General features: G+C 40.0%; 1 protein-coding gene across 1 annotated transcript; it reads left to right on the forward strand.

The window, feature by feature from the left end:
- Positions 1 to 754: 754 nt before the first annotated feature.
- st8sia1 (ST8 alpha-N-acetyl-neuraminide alpha-2,8-sialyltransferase 1) lies at positions 755 to 16,406 on the forward strand. Its single transcript, XM_082511841.1, has 5 exons — positions 755 to 1,530; positions 2,202 to 2,346; positions 7,827 to 7,936; positions 11,838 to 11,930; positions 13,430 to 16,406. Exons 1-5 carry the CDS (start codon positions 1,352 to 1,354, stop codon positions 13,908 to 13,910), a joined length of 1,008 nt encoding a protein of 335 aa, XP_082367967.1. The 5' UTR covers positions 755 to 1,351; the 3' UTR covers positions 13,911 to 16,406.
- Positions 16,407 to 22,405: the final 5,999 nt, after the last annotated feature.

Consider the following 22,405-nt stretch of genomic DNA (forward strand, 5'->3'; position numbering starts at 1 on the left):
AGATTAAGACCTGTAACTGCTATCATAACAAGATTACACAATATGCTCTAAGGCATGTGTTTTATGGCACTGCTTTATCGACACATTTGCAAATTTAAGATTTGAATTTATTCCCCCTTTTTTATTGACATTATGTGAGTGTGTTATATGGTCTGGCAGAATGCACTGCACGCCTAGAAGCATTATAATCTTATAATATTCCATGTGCTCCTCGGTTGCATGTTTGCACATAAAAACATCAAAAGCCTTTGCTCAGCATGCTCTACAGTGCGGCATGCGTAAATATACTGTTAAATATTTAGTCAGGACTAAACCAAAGTTGATTTTGCTTTATATATTTGTAGATTTGTAGAGAGAGAAACGTGGCACTCCAAAGGTTGCATTACAACGACAGAGGCCATAAAACCATTAAAAAGGGTTATGTGACTAACTTATATAACATCTACTGTTTGGGTTATCCCTAAATAAACATGACGTGCTGGAAGAGCTATTTATCCATGATTTTATCTATATGTTGTGTTAGAGCAGATACTTTAATAAAATAATTTCAATAAAATTCAAACCTAAATTGTGTTCAGGTCCTTCTCAGCTTGCTAGGTGCAGGGGAAAAGTGGACAAGCGTGAGCCGTAAGGATCGCGTGTGCTTTTATTTTGAAAGCCGTTTTCCGTTGTCGCACGAGGTACTATTGGCATTGATGCGCCTCCGACTGCACAAGAAGCACTTTGTCTGAGGGGAAAGAGGTGAGGGAGGGGGCGGTGTCGATAGAAGAAAGACGGGGAGGTGGAGGGGAGCTGAGTCGGAATTAGCTGGTTAACTTGCACCGCAGACCCCCAGTCCAGGATCTGGGCGATAACGCGCGGTGATCGTGGTCGTGGGGGTCGAGAGAGATCCAGGTGGAAAGGAGTGGGACATACAGAATCGGGATGCAGCAGGACGCGGGGTTTGGAGGGAACACGCGTGCCTCCTCACGAACCGCGCGCTGTAATGGAGATGGTGATGCACCAAGAACAGAACAGCAGATTCCTGCAGAGCCACACACGCTGCCCCACAGCCCCGCGACCCAGCGCCAGCCGTTGCAGGGATAGACGCTGCTCGCTGTTAAAACCTCGCCAAGAAAAAAACGGATTTCCAAACTGATGCTCGAGCCAAACAACTGGATAACAGACTACCTTGCTCCTCCATTCATACCCCCACCGCGTCTGCGGGATGAGACGGGGATTCGGGACGAACAGAGAGACCTGCTTTGAAAAGACTGCGTTTCACACCACATGCTTCGCTCTGCTGGTGGTTTTGAGAAACAGATAAGAAAAAAAAGAGAGGGATAGAAGGAAAATAAAATAAAAGGGAAAGATGTTTCTGCGATGCTACCGCGCCAAATTGTCGGCGTGGGCCGCTCTGTGCGTGCTGGTGCTTTGCTGGTTTTACGTTTTCCCTGTCTACAGACTGCCGAGCGATAAAGAAATAGTGGAGGAGGTGCTGAGGCAGGGGGAAGACTGGCAGAAGAACCAGACCGGCATCGATTTGTACAGGTTCGACTCAGAGCTCTGAATTTCCTTTAATAAGCTTCAAGCTGTGATTGGCAGTGTGTGCCCCCCCCCCCCTTGGATTTAAGTGTGTTTCAAGAGAAGATGAAATGATTAATAATAATTTTAAGGCTTATTGCTGAATGTAACAGATTCCCAGGAAAAAATAGGCCTCTAATTTCAGTTTCAATTTCGTAATTAATACATGCTTTTAATATTTTGGTGATTTAAGACCAACAATTATGACAAACAAAACCATAATTCTAAAGGGAGTAATTCTAGTGTATTACAGTAGTGTCTCAGCCATAAAGATGACCACAGACAAAGCAAAAACAGAGCTCTGAGTGTGTTAGTTACACAGTAGCAGCTTTATTTATATCTTGTTAAACATTCTCAGAGGCAAAGCTGATTACAGGGTAATCAGAGAAAGTGACCCCTGAAGAGCACGCCTGCTGGAGGATGTGATGCTCACTTGGAGCTGGGTTGTTTCTGTGGTTCTCTTTTAATGGAGCTATAAAGACCTTTTATAGGTTGATGACTTAGATTTGCTTGCTTCTTGGGAATTAACAGATGGGAGAAAAGGCAGTTTAAAATTAGCTTGATGTAATGATGTAATATAGTTAAAGTATCTAATTTAGTTTAGTCACCAAAATTGGTGTTTCCTCCTTTCTCCACAGGAAGCTGCTGTCAGAATGCTGCGATCCGAAGCGGATGTTTGCAGTGACCAAGGAGAACTCCCCTGTGGGCAAAGTCCTGTGGTACGATGGCGAGTTTTACTACTCGCACACCGTCAACAACAACACGTACTCTCTCTTTGTACAGGTATACTGATAAGTAACGCTCTTATGTTTCTCAGAAAATAGTGCTGTGTGAGTTGCTGTGACGGTCAGTTCACATACGAGTCCTTCCTCTGGGTTTTATTGTGGGGTTTTGACTTTCCCACATCTAGAGATGCATGTTATTAAGACCGGCAGCTGTGTCTTTGAGATGTGACTGAGACCAAATAACTGAAAATTGATTTCTGTCCTACCCGGTGCATTACAGATGTGTTGTGGTGACTGTGTTAGTGTGAAATCTAGCTGATCCATAATGGAGGAGGGGAGAGGATTACAGGTCTACAGCTCTTAGTGTGGACAGGAGTCGATATGAAGATGTGACGGGATTAGTGGTTTGGGGCAACTTGAAAGCTGAAAAAGATAATACAGTTAGTTATTCCCTGCAATTTCCTTTTTAGCTTTTTTTAAAACATTAAAAAGGCTCCTGCTCTGACCTTTCATAACACTCAACTATATAAGTCTTGTTCTGGTTTTCTTTCTCCACTTAAGTCTAGGACAGTGTTGTTGCGACACTACTTAAAACTGGAAAGGGGCGCGGCTTCAAGGTCTTTCTTCTTTGCTCTATTTTCACTTAGGAAAAAAGGAAAGAGGGTTTTTTGTGTTCATGAGTAGAAACAGCAACGAAAGGGGAGCTATAGGTGTAAGTGCTGTTGCTGTGTTTACCGTATTGAGTTCTTTCTCTGAGGCTTTAGATCTGCAGTCAAATATCCTTCTTGGTACATGTGATGAATATTTTACCCTAATTTCCAGGCATGAGCTGTGCATGTTCTTTCATGAAGGACAGGGGGAGGTGAGTGTGAATAATTAAATAAAATGACCAACCTAGGCACTTGTGTGTGTTTGCATTTGCATTTAATTTATTGGTTTAAACATAGACTTACTGTCACCGGACACTTTATTAGGTACAGTTTGTTAGTACTAGCGTGAACTGCCTTAATTATTTGTGTATAATATATTTAACACGGTACAGGTAACATTCATCAGAGATTTCCATCCTTATTGACATGACAGTATCACACAGTTGCTGTATATTTATGTGCTGCACATCTATGACGAGATTCATCCAGTCCTCCACGTGCAGAGTGCTCTGATGCATTGAGATCTGGTGACTGTGGAGGATATTTCAGGACAGTGAACTTATTGTTATGTTCAAGAAGCCAGATTGTATTTTATTGAACTTTGTGAGAAGGTTCATCCTGCTGAAAGCGGCTATTAGAAGATGGATACACTATAGTCATAAAGGAATGGACATGGCCAGCAACAATACTTGGGTAGGGTGTGGCCGTAAATTATCCTCAGTTGATACAAAGGGGGGCCTAGAGCGTGCCCATAAAACGTCCCTCACACCATTACGTCACCACAACCAGCCTAAAGTGATTTTGTTGCTACAAGCAGAATGAATTCATGCTTTCATGTTTATGCCTAATTCTGAGCCTGCCATAGTGTTGACATGCTTCACGTTCTGGTTTCAAATTGCAAAATAAAAACCACATTGATATCAAATCGTGTCGGAAGAATTGTGATCGTATCGTAGTGTTTCTGGGGATTCCCACCTTTAGTACATGAGCAATTGTGAATTACTCAAACCAGCTTTTCTGACACCAACAACCATGCCATGTTTAAAGACACTTAAGTCACCCTATTTCACTATTTAGTTTGACCAATGAGTTGTTGTCATGCGATTGTCTGATTAGATATTTGTGTTCACAAGTAGTTGACTGTACTACATGCTGCAACAATGCGATTTCATTGCAGATAAATCACTTGCAAGTGTAAAAGAAAATGTTGAGCTAAAGAGAGAGATATCATCTGCGCATAGCAGTAGATTGCATACTTCACCTCTCCTATTTCCTGTTTAGCAGAATCTATGCATCTTTGCTCCACATAATCCTCTAAAATCAGACTACATTGCTTTATCCAAATTAAATCTGGCACTGTGATTTCATTTGTGGAGATGAACCTGCAGCTGTTTACACAACCAATTACAGGAAAGATTTCTTAAGCAACAGTGGCACAGAAAGACAGGATCCTGTTTTTCAAATATAGATATGCTGGTTTTCTTTTTTTTTTTTAGATGATGGCAAAATAAATGTATGTGTTTTGGACAAATCAAGCAGTTTGCAAGACCTCGCCTTTTGTTTTGGTGATGTGTCAGCTATAATCCAAATCACTGTTTATTTTTTATTTTTTTTTAATTCTAATGGAACTATATACCTTGGTTTTGAGATTTCCAAAACAGCCCCGTTTTCAATTAAGTATACTGGGAGCGTTGCTTTGTTTCTTACATTGAGAGCAGGAGTCTCAATCTCAGATGAGCTGGGGTCGTTTCATTGGAGGCCCACGGTAGTGTTCGAAGACTACAAAAAAAACCCCCACAACGCTGAGTTTTACACAGTTCAGTCTCATAGGCTGTTGTGATGAGCTGTCCGGGATCCTGTAGATCTAGGTTCAGGATTTTTAGCTCCTGTGTCATGTCTAAAAGGAATGCCAAATCCATTATCCATTTTGGATCATTGATCTCAGGAACATCCAGTCTTCCAATTTCCATGAAACGCTTGAAATACATCACTTCAGCTCTTAACTTAAAAAAATCTTTTTAACACGTTTCCCCTGCTGAGCCAACGCACTTCTTTAAATTGCAGTACATACAGTGCCTTAGTTTGTTCTCAAAATGCTCAGAATTGGCAGTGTTTTTACACATTTCAGGAGAACAGACGTGGTATGTTTACATGTCGAGCATTTGCTGCATGTTGATGTATAATGCAGTGCAGAACCACTGTTGGATCTCCATTTTCCTTCTCGACGTTTCTCAGTACCAGTGCCAATGCCAGTGGTAATGCACTTCATACCAAGTCACTCAATAATAATACACAGCTGCTGAAATCATACTTTAGCTTTGGTCTGGCCGGACAGGGGACACAAACCTAGCAACTTTTTTTCTCACCTCAAACTTGTTGATAACACTTTCGATGAAAACTGCAACTCTGCTTGTTGCACATTGAATAAGCTCTTTTTTCAGGACATAGGAGACCAGCAACTCACAACATGCAAAGAGAGCAAAAAAAAATCTAAAATGAGGTTTTCAGCTGATATTCTTTAGATGTACAGATAGTGTGTTAGAGTCTTATTACAGGCAAAGATGATGGAGTAGTTTATGACATTTTCTGCAATGTATATTGTGTATATGTATGTATATTAAACCAGTTTTCCACTTCATGTACTTGTTAGTCGACATGTGTGGCAGACAGTGCTCAGAACACTGTAAACAGTGGAGCTGAACATTATTTCCATTAGAAAACAGTGCGATAAGGTAACACGGTGGGTTTTGTGTTTTTAAGTGAACTGACTCTATAGTGACTGTTTTGCCCAACATTTCTTTTATTCCAAGTGTGTTTTTCTGACTAAATACTATGATTAGGTCTTTATATTCTATGTGTCATCTTTTCATTTCCCTGCTCCTCTCTAGAGCCATGTCCTTGTGTCCATTGCATATTTTTATGGGGACCGTTTCACTTCCTTAAACCTATATTGTGGCTAGTTATGGTTCCCAGTAAAAAGACAACTGATAGTTTGGTGGGATGTACTGTGCTCAAATTCAAACACACAAGCACTCCCTTCTTCTCAACTCCCATTGCTGTGATTGCAGGTCTGAATGCCGACAAGCAGCCACGCTGCACCAAGCTGGCAGCAGCTACAGTATCTGGGCATGTGCCAGGGAATGTGCCAATTAGGGCTTTGACAGTTAATTGCTGGTTAGTTCAGTGACTGAAACAGAGCATATATACATACAGCTCAGTGAACTGAGCAGTAGAGTCCTATAATCTTTTTTTTATGTTTACTTAGTGATGTCTTTCCTTTTCTCTAGACCTTTGACAGCGTATGGAGCACAACTGACTGAGTGAAAAATCTTATATGCACATTATAACACCAAAAAATAGAACAGAAGTCCAACACTAACTACTTAAACATGTTTTCTCTTTTATATCATGTTAAATTTGTCTTTTCAGTCAGTTGGATAAATCAGGTCAACTTAACAAGCCAAAGAAAAGATATGTCCACGTATTAGTAAAAGATTTGGTTTAATGTAAGTAGTTGGTGCTGTTGCTAAAGAAACAAGTGTCTTCCTTTAGAGCTTTACAGCTTTAGCTTGTTTTTCTGGTTCCTGTCCTCTTCTTGGTTTGCTGTTAAAGGTCTAAAAGAGACTCTTAAGGGCAAAGAGTGTGTGTGTGTGTGTGTGTGTGCCTCAAGCGGGTGCACTCTGAGGGGAATAATGAGAACAATTGTTTCCACTGTCTCACTTAATCCATTCCCTTGAGTTAAATGCAGTCAATGCACAAAGAGAGGACATTTCTTTTGGGTGGTGTTTCAGTGTCTTCTGCAGCAGCTTTAATCCTGTCCTTAATAAGTTTTCAGCTGTGGTGATGGTAAGATAATGATTCACTGCAACAAAATTGATTACTGGTAGTGACTGGTAATTTTTGTTGTCACTTCCTTGTTGGTTGTTTATTTCAAATGGACTACAGTAAAGTGGAAAACGGAAGATTTTAAAGTAGAAATTTTGGGGGGGGGGACATGGACACCATATCCTCTAGATTAAAAAGGAGAGGGGCTGTGAGGTGTATTGTCAGCGCTCACCTAAAAAGTCTGCATCTCTGTTGATATGGAGGTGCTTTAGTGGAAATGGTTCCCTGGAAAAGGCACCAGCAATGTTGAAAGGTATATACAGGTTAGAGCAGTGCTCTCCATCAACTGGAATATTGGTGATGTGATCCTTGGCTGCTCCAGTCTGCATGCCAAGATACTGATTCATAATTTGATCTGTGATGCATTTATCAGAAAGTAGGAATATGTGTGTCATCACAGTGTGCGTGTTAGAAAGCACTTAGACGTAGACAAAAGTGCTTATGTGAATGGCTGAATGAGTGAATGAGGCATGTTGTGTAAAGCAGCGGACCCCAACCCCCAGGTTGTTTGGTACTGGGCCGCAAGAGTTGAGGCTGGGGTGCGAAATTCATGGTTTATTGGTTTCAATGTGCTGTACATATAGAGATGCTTTTTGGCATACTGTAGTTGTAACAAGTGATTATTGAGTTACTGTTGCTGTCATATCAGCTTAAAATCTGGCCATTATCGTTGGATCTCTGGCATCAACAAGGCATTTTCGCTGAGAACTCCTGTCATGCAGTGGTTGTATGGAAAAATCTCCATAGATCAGCAGTTTCTGAAATTCTCTTGCACCAACAACCATGCCACGTTTAAAGTCCTGGATAATACACAGAAACTGTGTATGATCCATCTCTATTACATCAGCCTGCCTCAACTCTTCTTATCACTTTGCTGGTTTTGTCGGTCAGCACCCGGGGGCTATAAAGGCACATTAGCACTAGGCCCGGGGTGTTACATCATGTGTTTAGGAGCTAGTGGCTGTGTGCATTCTAACAAAGCTTAATGTTGTCTCCTGTGCAGGAAAACCCTTTGCAGCTTCCCCTGAAGAAGTGTGCGGTGGTGGGCAATGGCGGCATTCTCAGACACAGCAAGTGTGGCAGGGATATCGACCAGGCCGACTTTGTTATGAGGTAAGAAACAAAAAACACTCCAAATTTGAATCAGCAGTTCCCCAGAGACCTGCTAGATACCATCAGTGATTATAAGAGCTGGTGTCGATTTCAACAAAGAAGGAAGAACAGAGACAGAAAAATGGGCCACAGTGAGGATGAGAAAGAAAAGAGGTTAAGCAGAAAAAAAACATCTGATGGGGTATGTCAGATATTTATCTTCTGTTGTGTTATACTAGGACTATCGATTGTATTTTATAAACAAGCTGATTGTCTTGGCATTTTTAAAAAGTAATCAAAGACTTGAGACTGAGGAGGAGACCAGGGGGGGAAAGGTACATTTTCATCAGTTATAAGGGCAGTAGAAGTTCAAGTTGAAGAACTAATGTACCATCAACAGTCAACAGACCTCGTGCATGCAGAAAAATGCATGACATATGCATTTCAACTAAAGGATGACCTTTGAGAGCGCCAGGAAATAGTGAATACTTCTGGATAAACACTTGATACAAGCTGCATTTGCACAAACGTCTTTTAATTCGTGGTAACTGACGTATTCTGGCTAGGTATGTGTCAGTCTAAACACAAAGCACAGCTGATTGTCCGCCTCGAGAAAACACAACAGAGCATTTTTTTGCTTTGAGCGACAGTGAAGTGAAACTGTTTCTGTCTTGTGTTTAAATTAGGTTTCTGTATAATGTTGAGTATGTGTTTTTTGTCTGTGCGGTTAGTGGTTATCTTTTGAGTCACCTTCTAAATTTACTTTGACTGTTGGCCCTATTCCAGGAAGAAGGTTTAGGTAACAGCTGTATGTCTGTTGAGCTGTCTGTTAGCTTTGAGTTTTCTCTTCCAGAAAGAGAGTTAACTTAAAGGTACAGTAAGCATTTTTGAGTTTAATTAATAGAAAAAAAATACTCTACTCATAAATATTCATTGATCCATTGTGCAATTACATCTTCCAACAAATCATGTATTTGCATAAACTTAGATTTCTGTCCATTAAAAATAATAGGAGCGTCCCCCGATTTGTGGAAGCCACCATGTTGCCCCACCGTTTTGATTGCTGTGGCGAAGATGAACATCACTGTTCCACCTAATTGCATTTTATTTCTGTGTCTAGAAACCAGCCACATACATTTTACTCTCAACAAGCAGCGGGTGCTGTAACGCAGTCAGTTCTTCTTTTACTCTTTTACTCTTATGCTGTTTTGTGGATCACAAGGTTTAAAACTACTTATAAACACACACACACAAAGTAACTCTCCCAGAGTGCCAATTTCGGGTCACTTTTGCTGGTCCAAGCCCGGGTAAAGGAGCAGGGCTGGAATTGTGACATTAAAAAAAACAATAATTGCTAAAAGAAATTTAATTTATAGTTCTAAATAAATTCTAAATGCATTTAGGACGTTTTTTACTCACTTTATATCTCTTCCACGATGTTATTTCTCTCTCCAACAACATAGGTTACAATTAGATTAGCATGACCAATTATGCAAATTAGGTGATGACGTCTTTTAGCGACTTCTAGCGACTTTTAGGACAGCCAATAGCGATTTTCCTTACTGAGGAGTTGGCAACACTGATCATGATCTCTTTGTCATTATGCCTCTTCCTGCTCCAGCTCTGCTCTTTCTTTCTTCGTCATTTCCACTTCACTTTGTTCTTCCTATCCGCAAGTCCTGTCAGGTCTGAGCCAGTTACCAGAGTAACAGACATTTTCTTCCATAAACTCGCTTTCTCTCTGACTAAATTTCCTTCCTCATTAAGTTGCTGTCACAGTGCATAATACTAGAGTGAATAAACAGAGTGAATTAATTTAATTTACCACATTTTCCGCACTATAAAGCGCACTTAAAATCCTTACATTTTCTCAAAAATCAACACTGCGCCTTATAATTGGTGCGCCTTATGTATGAATTCTACTTGTGCTTACTGGCCTCAAACAGATTTTATGTGGTACACGGCACTCAAAAATCTGTCAAAAAATGTTTTAGTACAACTTTGGTAAGCTACAAAGCCGCTCCACTTGATGGATAGTCAGGAGTCCTGCGGAGTAATCTGTGTCCAAACCTCCGTCTGCTTCAGGTCCCAGAGCCAAATGAACACTGCGGCATCACTGAGAGTTAAAAACTGTCTAAATTCGTTCATTTATAATAAAATGATCAGCGTTGCTGCTTTACCAGGTGTGAATTGAGTTTAACATCCAGGCATGAAAACGGAATTTATTAAATTTAATGGCGTTAGAAGTTAGCAGGAAGTTAGCTCGCTAGTTTCTACCTAAACATGATATAGCATGTTCTGACTGAGAGATTTCTGAAAAAATTAAAACATACAGCTCTGCTATCACTTCCAACATAAATGAAGACAGAAAACTAAACAACAGTGATGTTTGCAGGGTTACTGAAGTTGCACTAGCTGGTATATAATGATGTGCTACGTGATCGCTAGTGATACAGCTATGTTAGCATAATGCTAACTTTTTTCCACTCGATAAAAATTAAACGGACCATTAAACGGACCAAACTTCAGTCAGGAGAACAACTGAGATAATCTACCCACAATATGAGGTTAGTCATTAATATACTGCAACAACATGGAGCAGCTGCAACAGAATTCAACATTAATGAATCAATGGTACGGAAGTGGAGGAAGCAAGAAGAATGAGTTCAGTAAAGTTTGACTTATCTGACTGTTTTGTTTTGCTTAATGTGCCTTATAATCTGGTGCGCCTTATGTATGAAAACAGACCCATTTAACGACAGTGCGCCTTATAATCCAGTGCGACTTCTGGTCCGAAAAATTTTAGTGAATTAAGTTTATGTTTTTACACATGCTTAAATCCTACTTAGACATTTGTTATTTTACCCCCTTAACCATCACCGCTTTATAATCAGTTGTCAATGTGAGAACGAAGACAGTGATTATGGTACATTTCTTATCAACTCAGGAAAAAACCTGGAAAAACTGGTCTCCATTTATTTAACTCTGTGACTCTGGGGACAGCACAGAAACATTAACTTATTTCTCTGGAAAAAATGTTGATATACTTTAGCAATCATTATTTAACTCTGTATAAAGCTTACGGCAGATAACACACTGATCAACAATCTGTCATTTGCCATACTGGATATCATTCACGTTGATTTAAAAAAGATAAGGCTGTCACAGTTGGGATCTTGGGGGTGAATATGTGAAATAAATCGAGTCGAATTGAGTTCAAGAATCTAAAACAGAACTAAATATGTAAGTGTTAAATTCAGCCTCTAGACACCCTGTGTTCTGAACATTTCACGGTGACAGTTGGTCACAGGCTGAGATGCAGTCGTTAAATTATGTAAACATATAGTGTCTGACATTCAGATTTAATGCGACATGACCATTCAAACAGCAGTCGCTTTCTAAAACATCAGAAATTTATTGGATTCAGTACCACATACGAAAGTGACCTAGGTCAGATTTGAAAATATCTGATTTTTTCTTTTCAAACTGTCATATCATAATCGGATATGGGTCGCATAGGGTCAAAAAGGTCAGATTTGATGCGCTTTCGCCTGCAGTGTGAACGTAGTCAAAGTGACTCTCTAAAAAATTAAGTTTGGTAATAGGTGACCACAGAAAGTATAGTGTCTGTGATCATGAGCGGATCAAGCAATTTGAAATGACTCCTTTTTCCCTTCCTGTTTATTAAAAAAAATCTCATAGCCTATAGTGACCACATTGTTATTCCTCGGTCCACTGGATTAAAATGGATGCTCTGCTCTTTATTTACCTGTTGCTATGGTGAATCTCAGTATTAGAGCTCCATTAATGATGGTTTTCTTTCTCTACTCACGCATGCACTTAACTTGGGCTAAACATGTTCAGAGCTGATCTGCCGTTGTCCAACTGAAAACTCAGACTCGTGTTTGTTCTGTTTATTTAGGTGTAACCTTCCACCGATCTCAAAGGAATATGCGGAGGATGTGGGCACAAAGACACATCTGGTTACAGCCAACCCAAGCATCATAGAGAAAAGGTAAACAAGTTGGAAACTGCACCACTGTCGCAAACACTAAGCAAATGTACATTTGTCACTTGACCAGAAACACTCAAAGTCAAAGTCAGCTTTATTGTCAAAGACCATATGTACAGTCTTACACAGGAATTTGCTCCCATGGCCCTCAGTGTACGCTAAAAATATAAAGACAAAAAAGGAAAAATAATAATAATAAAATAAAATAAAAGTCTTATGTAAAACACAATACAATACTATACAATTATTTAAACAGCAGTGTCCAAGACAATCATAGTGATTGTGGGCAAGTTCGTGTGGGGCAGTCAGTGAAATGGCAATGGTGGTGGGTCAGAGTTTGTATGTTTGGGGGGGGGGGGTTGGAAAGCATGTTAGCCGGTTGAGTTGAATGGCGCTGTCGGGAATGTTATTGTTAAGCCAAGTTTCCACAAAGACGAAGACACAACACTCTCTCACTGACTTCAAGGTGGACCGAAGTAAGTGTACATGATCCAGCCTGTTGTCCAGGGAGTGCATGTTGAACAGTGCAATAGTGGGAATAGCGGGTTTGTGTGGATTAGCCGCTAGCCTGCTCCGGATGCCTCAGCCCTTACCCCTCTTTTGTCTCCTCTCGCACCGCCTGAGACGTTTCCACTGTAGGTGAGGTCTTGCTAGCAGGGGTTGCTAATGGTAGATGCCCCGACGTTTCCACTGTGGGCAAGGTGTAGTAGCAGGGGTCGCCGATGGTAGATGCCTCCGAAGCTGCAGTTCGTCAGTGTGGTTCGTAGCTCTTCTGTGATTAAAAAGTTAGTGGATTTGCTTCTCTTATTTTGAGAAGGAGCTCACGACTATATCAGTGTTGTGAAAAACAAGAAAAAGAGCAAAACAAAGACAGGAACACTGTTTTCCGCACCGCCATCTTGGATCATCACACAGATTGTAGATGGGGGCAGGAAAGCATCCGTCTGAGGACACAGGCACAGACAGATGGAAAAGACTAATGGACTGAGTTGTGGAATGAATGTGAAGGCATGAGATATGCAAGAGTTTACATATGGGTTTTGCAGAAGACACAAATTATAGCTGTAATATGCATAAGACAAGAACAACTCAGCCCAGAGCTACTAAACAATAAGTAGAATATTTGCAGAAGCAACACTAGGCATTGTAATCAGGGTTTAAAGAAACATAAAAGACATCATAATAAATAATAACTTGTAATAGCAGTAGTAATACAAAGCCTTTTCTTTTCTTTGTCACATTGTCTGTTTACTCGAAGCTGTTAAATGTTTGTTAAATGTTAAATTGCTGAAAAGTGGTCACGAGTGTTAGTCTAATAGGCCATTGTAGTTTATAGATTTATTGCACCAGCATAGCAAGGTCATTTCCTTTAACAACTGGCAGAAAGAGAAAGCAACTGAAGAAAGCAATCTTTAGTTTGGAGAGAAGTCACCAGGTTAGCGATCACTCTAAAGTATACAGTTATGCAGTCATCTTTTTATCTATCTTTCTCTCTTACTCAGATTTCAGAGCCTTCTGTGGTCAAGAAAATATTTTGTGGATAGTATGAAGGTCTATGGCTCGAGCTACATCTACATGCCTGCGTTTTCCATGAGGCCTGGCACAGACCCATCACTGCGGGCATATTACACACTGGCAGATTCCTCCTCCAACCTCACCATGCTTTTTGCCAACCCTGAATTCCTACGCACAGTGGGTAAATTTTGGAAATCCCACGGTGTGCACGCCAGGCGCCTATCCACAGGGCTCTTCCTGGTGAGCTTAGCCCTAGGACTGTGTGAGGAAGTCACAACCTACGGCTTCTGGCCGTTTTCCGTCGACCTGGATCAGCGACCGGTCAGCCACCATTACTACGACAACATCCTGCCCTATAAATGGTTCCATGCCATGCCTGAGGAGTTTGTCCAGCTTTGGCATCTGCACAAAAGCGGCACGCTTCGTGTGAGGGTGGGACGTTGCGCCCCTCGGGAAGGAGGAAGTTAGAGCACCTTGAAAAGTGAAGCGATTGCACACAGCTCCATCTGTCTCCCTACGCATTCCTGCTGTAAACCCCCAATCCCCACCCCCACCCTAGCCCAGCTGATCCCTAATTACTATGAGAATGTCCTCCACCCATATGAGCCACACTAGGGAAAAAGGAACACAGTGACACATGCAGGCACGCACTCACACAGCATAACATATTTACACATTCCTGAAACTAGCCATATCTACCTGTGTTTCTGAAATTGTGTATGTGTGCATGGTTGAGTGTCTGTATGGAAAGCATCATCTGGGACTAATACATGTGAAAGTATGGGAGTGGATGGTTGGGGGATGGATTTTGTGCACTGACTGTGTGTAACTGACAGAAGGGGCAGCTGGAGCACATTCCCCTCTGGGACTTTGTTAATCAAGAATAAAAGAAGTGGAGGGCGGAAAGGGGGACAAATAAGACTAAAAGACTAGAGATAATGGTAGTTCCTAGTAACTTGAATAGAAGCTAAATTTAATAGAGGAAGGGAAAAAAGGTAAACTTTGAAGTTGAGTCATTAAAAGCCATCGGCCAAGATTTTAAATAGTCTAAAAATTTTACGTTTGAACCTGGACCTCTCTTCCACTGAAGATTACCAAATTCAGTTTCCGTCTTAGCTTCACTTGCTGTCATCTGCATTTTATCCTCGTCAAGCTACATCTTTTAGCTTGTTGCTGCTAAGGATGTAAGCTTTATCTAATAACGAAAACTCAATTGAGTGCTGAGGTGAATAAGATGACTCTTGATACATATTCATACTTCAGAGTACGCTGGATTAAAATAGGTGCTCTGCTGTTTATGTCCCTGTTGCCAGGATAGATCATGGTATCATTAGCTTGATCAAGGAGGGCTTTTTTTTCCACCACTCACATACATGCCTAACTCAGGGTGAACATGCTCCGAGTTGACTGAACTAAGTGTTATCATCCTTTCTAGAGCCAAGAACGGAGTTTCCCATCTTTTATTTAATCAGTTAGACTCAGTGTTTGATGAATCTGTCTTCTAGAACAGGACCAAGGGGAACATGGGAAAAAACTAGAAGTCACACACACATATACACTAGGGGTGCAACGATACTCATATCGATATTGAACCGTTCGATACAGTGCTTTTGGTTCAGTACACATATGTATCAAACAATACATCCATCCATCCATTCGCTTCCACTTATCGTTTTCAGGGTCGCGGGGGGCGCTGGAGCCTATCCCAGCTGTCATAGGGCGAAAGGCGGGGTACACGCTGGACAGGTCGCCAGTCTGTCGCAGGGCTAACACATAGGGACAGACAACCATTCACACTCACATTCACTCGCACATTCACACCTAGTGGCAATTTGGATTATCCAATTAACCTATCCTCACAAGCTGCATGTCTTTGGATGGTGGGAGGAAGCCGGAGTACCCGGAGAGAACGCACGCAAACACGGGGAGAACATGCAAACTCCACACAGAAAGACCCCGGCCTGATGGTGGAATTGAACTCAGGACCTTCTTGCTGTGCGGCAACAGTGCTAACCACCGTGCCACCGATGCTGTCTGTGTTGAGCGCTCAGTGGATCTGCGTTCGACTACTCCGCCTAGGCTGCACTGTGGAGTGCAGATCCACTGAGCGCAGCGCAAGACAGAAGCTAAGCTCGTTGCAACATGGCAACCGCCTCAACGCTACCTGAAATTGAAGCTCCCTCACGCTCATTCAGATCTGGCGTTTGGTACTATCTTGGTTTTCATGTGAAGTATGACCCTGATGGTAAGCGCGTCATGGACAAAAGTAAAACAGTATGTCGGATGTGCCACGCAATGCTCAATTTGTGGGAACTAGTGCGTTAGCACAGTTAGCTTGTTAACGTGTTGACGCCGTCCAGCCCCACACACGGGCGATCTGCAGTAACACGTTAACGGAGATTTGCCGTGTTATGGCGTTAATGTCATTTTAACGAGATTAACGCTGACAGCACTAGTGGGAACACAACAAACATGACTGCACATTTACGCCGACATCATCCTAGTGAAAAGACAAGTGGAAGCAGACAAAAACAACAAGCACGCATGCTACAAACTTTACCCGAGTCATTTAGACAGCTGTTAGCATGTGATTCTCCTTATGGGGACCTGATATATTTAAAATGCTGCTGAGAATATAGCCCAGAAGAAGCATATAGTATAGCTTTTATTTTGGAAAGAGCCATTTCTCTGTAATAAACTCTCTTTTCTAAAGATGAGTGATTTCTCGATCAGATAGTTTTTTTTATTATTATTATTTTGTTGTTTCAGCAACATTAAATTTAAAAACTGTACTTTTGAATTAAAATATATATTTATAATTTTAATAAATGACAAATTAAAAAGCATGAACATTTTTTTGTATTGAAAAAATATCGAACCGTGACACCAAACTATCGAACCGAACCGAACCGTGAATTTTGTGTATCGTTGCACCCCTAATATACACACGGGGGGGGGGGGGGGGGGGGGGTGAAGAAAGAAGATTAAAAGTTGTGTTTATAGAAGGATTTTTCTCTGCTTTCCTTTAAACAAGCGCTGGGGTGCCAAATAGAGCTTTAGTTCAAAGTAAAAGCCATTAGAAATGTTGTCTTAAGTACGATATTCCCTAGAATGTTTAGCCAAGATGCATTTTAACCTGGTGTTCAAATGGTTTTCTTTGCCAAATGGGATTTTTCAGGACTATGACAATTCTTTTTTTAAGGTTCATTGTCAAGGGGAAAACATCTATAAGCAAAAATGAACATTTGCTATGCTAATTAGACAAAATGAACACACACACATAAGTACCTCACCTTTTATTTGACTCTAATCATCGATGACTGAATCTTTGGTATGTTTCAACTGTTAGCAGAACTCGTAGACCAAAAGAAGAAAAAGAAAAATGCACAGCCAGTGCATTTCTTCAGAGGGGCTGCTGGAAGTCGTCTCTTGGTAACTGTACTATACTTGTGAAGTGCCAACAGTGGTCTCTTTGATACATGATGTTGAATTGAGTGAGGGCGTGACAGAAAGAGACAGAAAAATCCTGTCACTAAATTACATTTCAATCAGTGTTGTTGTTTTTTTTATCATTACCTGAACTTATGAGGTAAGTTTTGTGATTTATTCATGCCGTTATTGTCATTTTACATTGTAGCACAGGAATAACTGAGCCTGTTAGAATAGTTTCTTTTTCTTTTTGTTTGCACAAGGGAAAAGTAACCTGCTGACACACAAGCCAACACGGCATATGTTTGTGTGGACTTGCAGCCCTTGCAGACTGAAAGTGGTGTACTTGTTTTGAAAGAGCTGTTTCTTAAAAATGCTGTAAATGCTATTTGAGAGTGATAAATGTGATCATGACATGCTGTTATTTAGCAACGAAGGATGACTAACTGGAAAGTGCATGGAGTATTGTACCACAATACTATATTCCTCTGAGTCAAAGTTGAACTATGTTCATAGGTTTGTGCTTTATGTTCTTGTCCACTCTGATACACTGAACAAGGTCCAGTGCCTTTATGCTCTACTAAAGCGAAAATAATAATTTAAACAAGGGATATTTCTAATGCTAATCATGTATCTTGATTTTCTTGGCTAAATTTGGATCAGTTGGACGATATGTGATATGTAATAATGGCTGATGATATGTAAATGTAACTTAAAATGAGTTGTACACATAGCTAGACCATGTTATAATTTGAAAAAAAAAAAGGTCTAGTCAAAATACATCTGTTGTTCTATAAGACTTTGAATTTGGCTGAAATTAGCGCTGGTCTAGGTATGTGATTTATTACTTTCTTGTACTTTCTATTGGGATGTTTCATATTTGCACCTTTATTTCATGTTGTGTTTCCTGTCCAGTGTAGTGAATGAATGATATGTGACATAATTTGAACTTTAGGAAAGCATGACGATCTTTGAATACTTATGTGCATTTGGTACCCAGACTTTTTATGCTGTGATGCAAGTTTTCATTTGATACTATGAGTGATTTGAGCAAGTGAAAACACAATAAGCAAAGCTGCACTTGTCTGTGAAAGTGAAGTAAATGTTAATATGTGTCCATTAGCAAAATTGCAGGTCTAAAACCAGTTAGCTATCCCTGTACTAAAACACCTGTTTCACTAAACTGAGTGGACTGCATCATTAATTGTAAGAAATCTATGAGAAATATAATTTAAAAAATTTTCTTGGTTTCTGTGGAGTAAATATTTATCTACAGCAAAGTGTAACTAGTAGCTTAGCATACAGCTACATATCCCTGGCAAAATCACAACTTGTCCCATTTAACTACCCAAGATAAAACTAAACTGTGCAATTTCTGAAGTAGCAACAATACTAGACTTGGTCTGTTGCTTGTTGCAGAAAGTTGGGGGTAAAAACATTATAGGGAGAAAATGCATGATACTTGCATCCTAAAAAGTTTTTTTTTGTTGTTTTTTTTTAATGAAATAGGTTTCCAATTTTAAAATGTGGCACAATGAATTTGATAAACTCTATTCTAAAACTCTTATTTATCAGTGTTGTTAATTTTATAAAAGAATTAAGGGCTTTTGTTTTGTAAATTACACATATATTAAAGCATATTAGTCTACTGTTAAGACATAGCTGACTTTTATTTTGAAAATCCAACACCCACTTGGCCTTTCTGTTAATCATTGTCAGGGTCTGATGCTGTAGACTAATTTCCATCAGTATGTGTATGTGAGAAAGAGGAAGACAAGAGCAACTTTACATTGCGATTGGAAACTTAATTAGCGCTAGAAGTACTTTTGGGTTTCCCATACATAAATCAAGCAGTCGGATCATGTTTAATCAACATGTCAGCTGTCAAGTTGCTTACACTTGTGTCAGTGACCAACACAGCACTTAAATGTACCATTGTGATTGTATTCTGTGTAACTGAAAAAATCTGTTAAATTTTGCTTAGCACTACTCACAAGAGATGGCTAGTGGTCAGAATAACAGCTAATAATAATATTTATATGTAATGTTCTTTTACGTTAAACGACCCAAAAAGTGACTTTACAGATCTGTGTTTGGGTTTTGTTTTTTTGTTTTTTTTAAACCCCTAGTATTAAAAATTTTATTGTTTCTGTGTTTCTTCAAAAAATGCAACAAATTCCTAGATTGCAATTGCAAGTAATTGCCTCACACAGAGGAAGTCACTTTGGTGTGAAAATGGTGTTTCTGCAACAAACAATGTAAGAGAGATAACCATTAAAGAAAAAGTTTTAAAAAGTAATCTAAAATTTTTTTTAAAAGTGCTTTGTAACAGTTAGACCAAAGAGCCAATTAAACCACTTCACAGATAGACTTGACAGAACCAATTTAACTTTTTTTTTTTTACTGTTTTTACTAACCCAAGCTAAGAAGCACTAGTTGTAAATGTATCTTAGATTAGCTTAACTTACTGTAGCTCAGAAATAACAACTAAAGTAACTAAACTAAATCCACTAATAGTCAACTCACACTCAAATTTAATCTTTGGTCATCTGTGTACTTAAAAAAAATGGAAAACAAATTAAAGATACAATTTTATAGCCCTAGCCTATGAGCTTTGTAGCATTTGGACAAAGGTTGCTTGCGTGTTTTTGCTAAGCTAAGGTAACTTGCTGCTGATTGTACCTTTAGGACACAAATGATATATATATTTCCTAAAATGTCAAACAAAAGACAGCATTCTCTGAGGTTTTTTGAAAAAAGTGCAATTAAAATATAGCATCACAGCATAAACACAAAAGCAGTATTGTTAGCATATTCTTTCCTGTCTCCGTCCAGCATTTCCCATCAAGCGCCAGTATGTGTGGCTGCAGTGCACACTGGTAACACCCTTGTAATAGAAAGGTTACATGCTTTATCTGCAGTGTTTTTAAATTAGACACCTCCATGTGATGACAAAGTGAAACCTATGATTAGCTCTTAGTTCTGTAATACAGTTCCACGGCGTCATGGTAATGATATCTTCTGCTAGGAAAACAGTGTTTTGTTGTCATAGTGAGGGTTTAGTACTGCAAATCAGGACTCAGAGCAGTTCAGGTTGCTTGTGAAATCTTCACATTCGTGTGTAAGGGGAATAGTAAGGTGGGTCAGCTAGTACACTAATTAAACCAGTTGTGATCTGATCAATCTAATCAATAGTTTCGCTAAGAAACTGCACAAGTTAATGACACTGTGTATATGAGTTTTTGTTTTGCTATCTGCATCCTCAGTTCAAATAGGAAGACATTTTTATGCAACCCCCGAGGGTATTAAAAAGAAATCTTTAAAATTCAAAGACACTAGTCAAAGATCATTGAAACGGAAATAATCATGTGTAAATACAGTTTGCCTTCCCACACCCCTGTGTTTGGATTGAGATGTGTCCATAAAGTACAGCTTTTCTACACATTTAAATATTCAATGTTATGCAAAGCTTTTTTTTTTGTTTTAATTGCTGTGTACATGTGTCTTATCTGCCTTGACTGAGTACATTTGATATAAAAAGATGAAGAAATTCAACCTTATTGAAGGCGTTGCATTTTGCTTTACTCTGGCTTGCTCCTTATCCGCTCATTGAAGTTATGACATGTTCCTGCCTCAGCATGGTAAAATAAATCAGGACTGCTGTTGGACTAGAACCAGTTTTATCTGCCACCTGGAATAAACTGTGAAAGATAAATTAAGAGGGGGGAAAAAACAATGAATCCAACTTATCAATAAACAAGTTGAATAAAGGAATCCAATAAAAAAAGGAATATGCATTTTTTTGTGGTTTTCTTTAAGAATATGAGTGTTGAAATGGTGCTGATGGTGGTGTTTTATAGCTACACACTAAGAAGGGCAAATTTTTCCCTTTTCCCATCCTTCGCGTACTCAATCTGCACCTAACATGTTTCATGTAAACTTCCCAGGCTGCTCATACTCATATGTAAGGCTTTTCATCTTACAATTTCACTGAAATTTACTTGCTTATTTTCTTTAGTTGTTATGAATATATCAGTGACACCTTCTGCTTGCTGCAGCCTACAGTCTGCATGGCTTATTTTTTCGGGCCATTAATTTTTAGAAAATGTGTCAGGAAAAGCTGCACAACTGTCTCCCAGGCCCGTGCCCCCTGCTGGACCATTCAGCCTCATATGTGCTGTATTAATGTTCAAGGCCCTTTGTCTGATAAAAAGAGAGGTAATAGGATAAAGCCTATTAAGAATGATGAAGATTTATTTAGGGAGGTTAGAGGGAATGTAATCTGTAGTAATGTGGCTTTATTTTTTAACATATTGAAATACTATGACAACAAGGAAAAGCATGAAACAAACATAAGAAAAACCATGATTATAATTTAACACTCAAAAAGGAGTAGAAGGACGGCAACTGCCCCCTTGCTGCTATATATATTATGCTGTCAATAGATTAAAAAAAATAACTAATTAATCTCACAATTTTCTGCAAATAATTGCGAGTAATTGCTTACTTGATCTATCCTGGTTGTACTTACAGTTTTCAACAATATATTTAAGCTTGTAACTGACATTTATGCAATATAATGAAGTTGTCAGAAGAATGTGAGAGTCTCCGGCATGTTTGTCACAAATGGAAATAAGGGAAGTTGTTGTGTTTGTTAAAGCGTAGAATCAAATAAAAAGAGTTATGTATGCATTGCATTGCTAAAAGATTAATAAAAAATCATAATCATAACAAGTGCCATAGATCATTAGAGGAGAGCTGCCGTTAATAAGTGTGGCTGACAAATATCTTTCATTAAGGTTGCCAATGAGAGCATAGTGTCAGAGGTAGTGCAGGGCGGGCGTTTAGACGAAGGCAGTTAGAGGCTGAGCGAGTCTCCTCGCCACCGGCTTAAACTAGTCTCAACATCACCTAACAAGGTAATACCCGTAGGGATTAAGGGACTCTGACCCAAAGGATGGAGAGCCGGTCCAGACCACCTGTACAGGGGTAACTGGGATCTAATAGCTTGGCGTCCCTGGGTGGGCTCGAGAGGAGAATTGAGTCCACTAACAAAGAAGCAGCAGAAGGAGCACCACTGACAGCTGTTGAAACGACCAAGAGGGGCAGTGAGGACCAGCCTGCAGAGAAGGTGTGCAGCTGACAGGACGTCGACCCGAGCACCAGGCAGAGAGCTACTGCCACAGAGGAGGTGTGCAGTGGAGGGGACATCCGCCCGAGCATCGAATCAAGATGACCAACTCTGAGGAGGGAAATTGTCAGGAGTAATGCAACATCGAAGGAGGATTGACCAAACTCCGGAGGACAGCGTAGAGCAACCAGGCAGCTGACCAATCATCCCTGACTCAGCGCGCGAAGAGAGGCTTTGAAAGGTGAGCAACTCAAGACGACAAAGACTATAGACCAAGAACTCTAAGGAGAACGGAGAAAAAGAAGTAGACCCTCGAGGAAGGAGGGAGCTCTCCCTCATCACTGGGCGAAGGTTAAAGTCCAGAGGCCACAGGAGGGACAGAGGGAACCCACAAGCAACTCTG

This window comes from Aulonocara stuartgranti (genome assembly GCF_965226115.1).
Source record: "Aulonocara stuartgranti genome assembly, chromosome: 17".
Classification (NCBI taxonomy): Eukaryota; Metazoa; Chordata; class Actinopteri; order Cichliformes; family Cichlidae; genus Aulonocara; species Aulonocara stuartgranti.

Bases quoted from the DNA above. Each gene is read 5' to 3' on its own strand.
- st8sia1 (XM_082511841.1), top strand. From the start codon at position 1,352: ATGTTTCTGCGATGCTACCGCGCCAAATTGTCGGCGTGGGCCGCTCTG. The intron at 1,531-2,201 runs GTTCGACTCAGA...CTTTCTCCACAG, and splicing joins ACCGGCATCGATTTGTACAG to GAAGCTGCTGTCAGAATGCT. The intron at 11,931-13,429 runs GTAAACAAGTTG...TCTCTTACTCAG, and splicing joins CCAAGCATCATAGAGAAAAG to ATTTCAGAGCCTTCTGTGGT.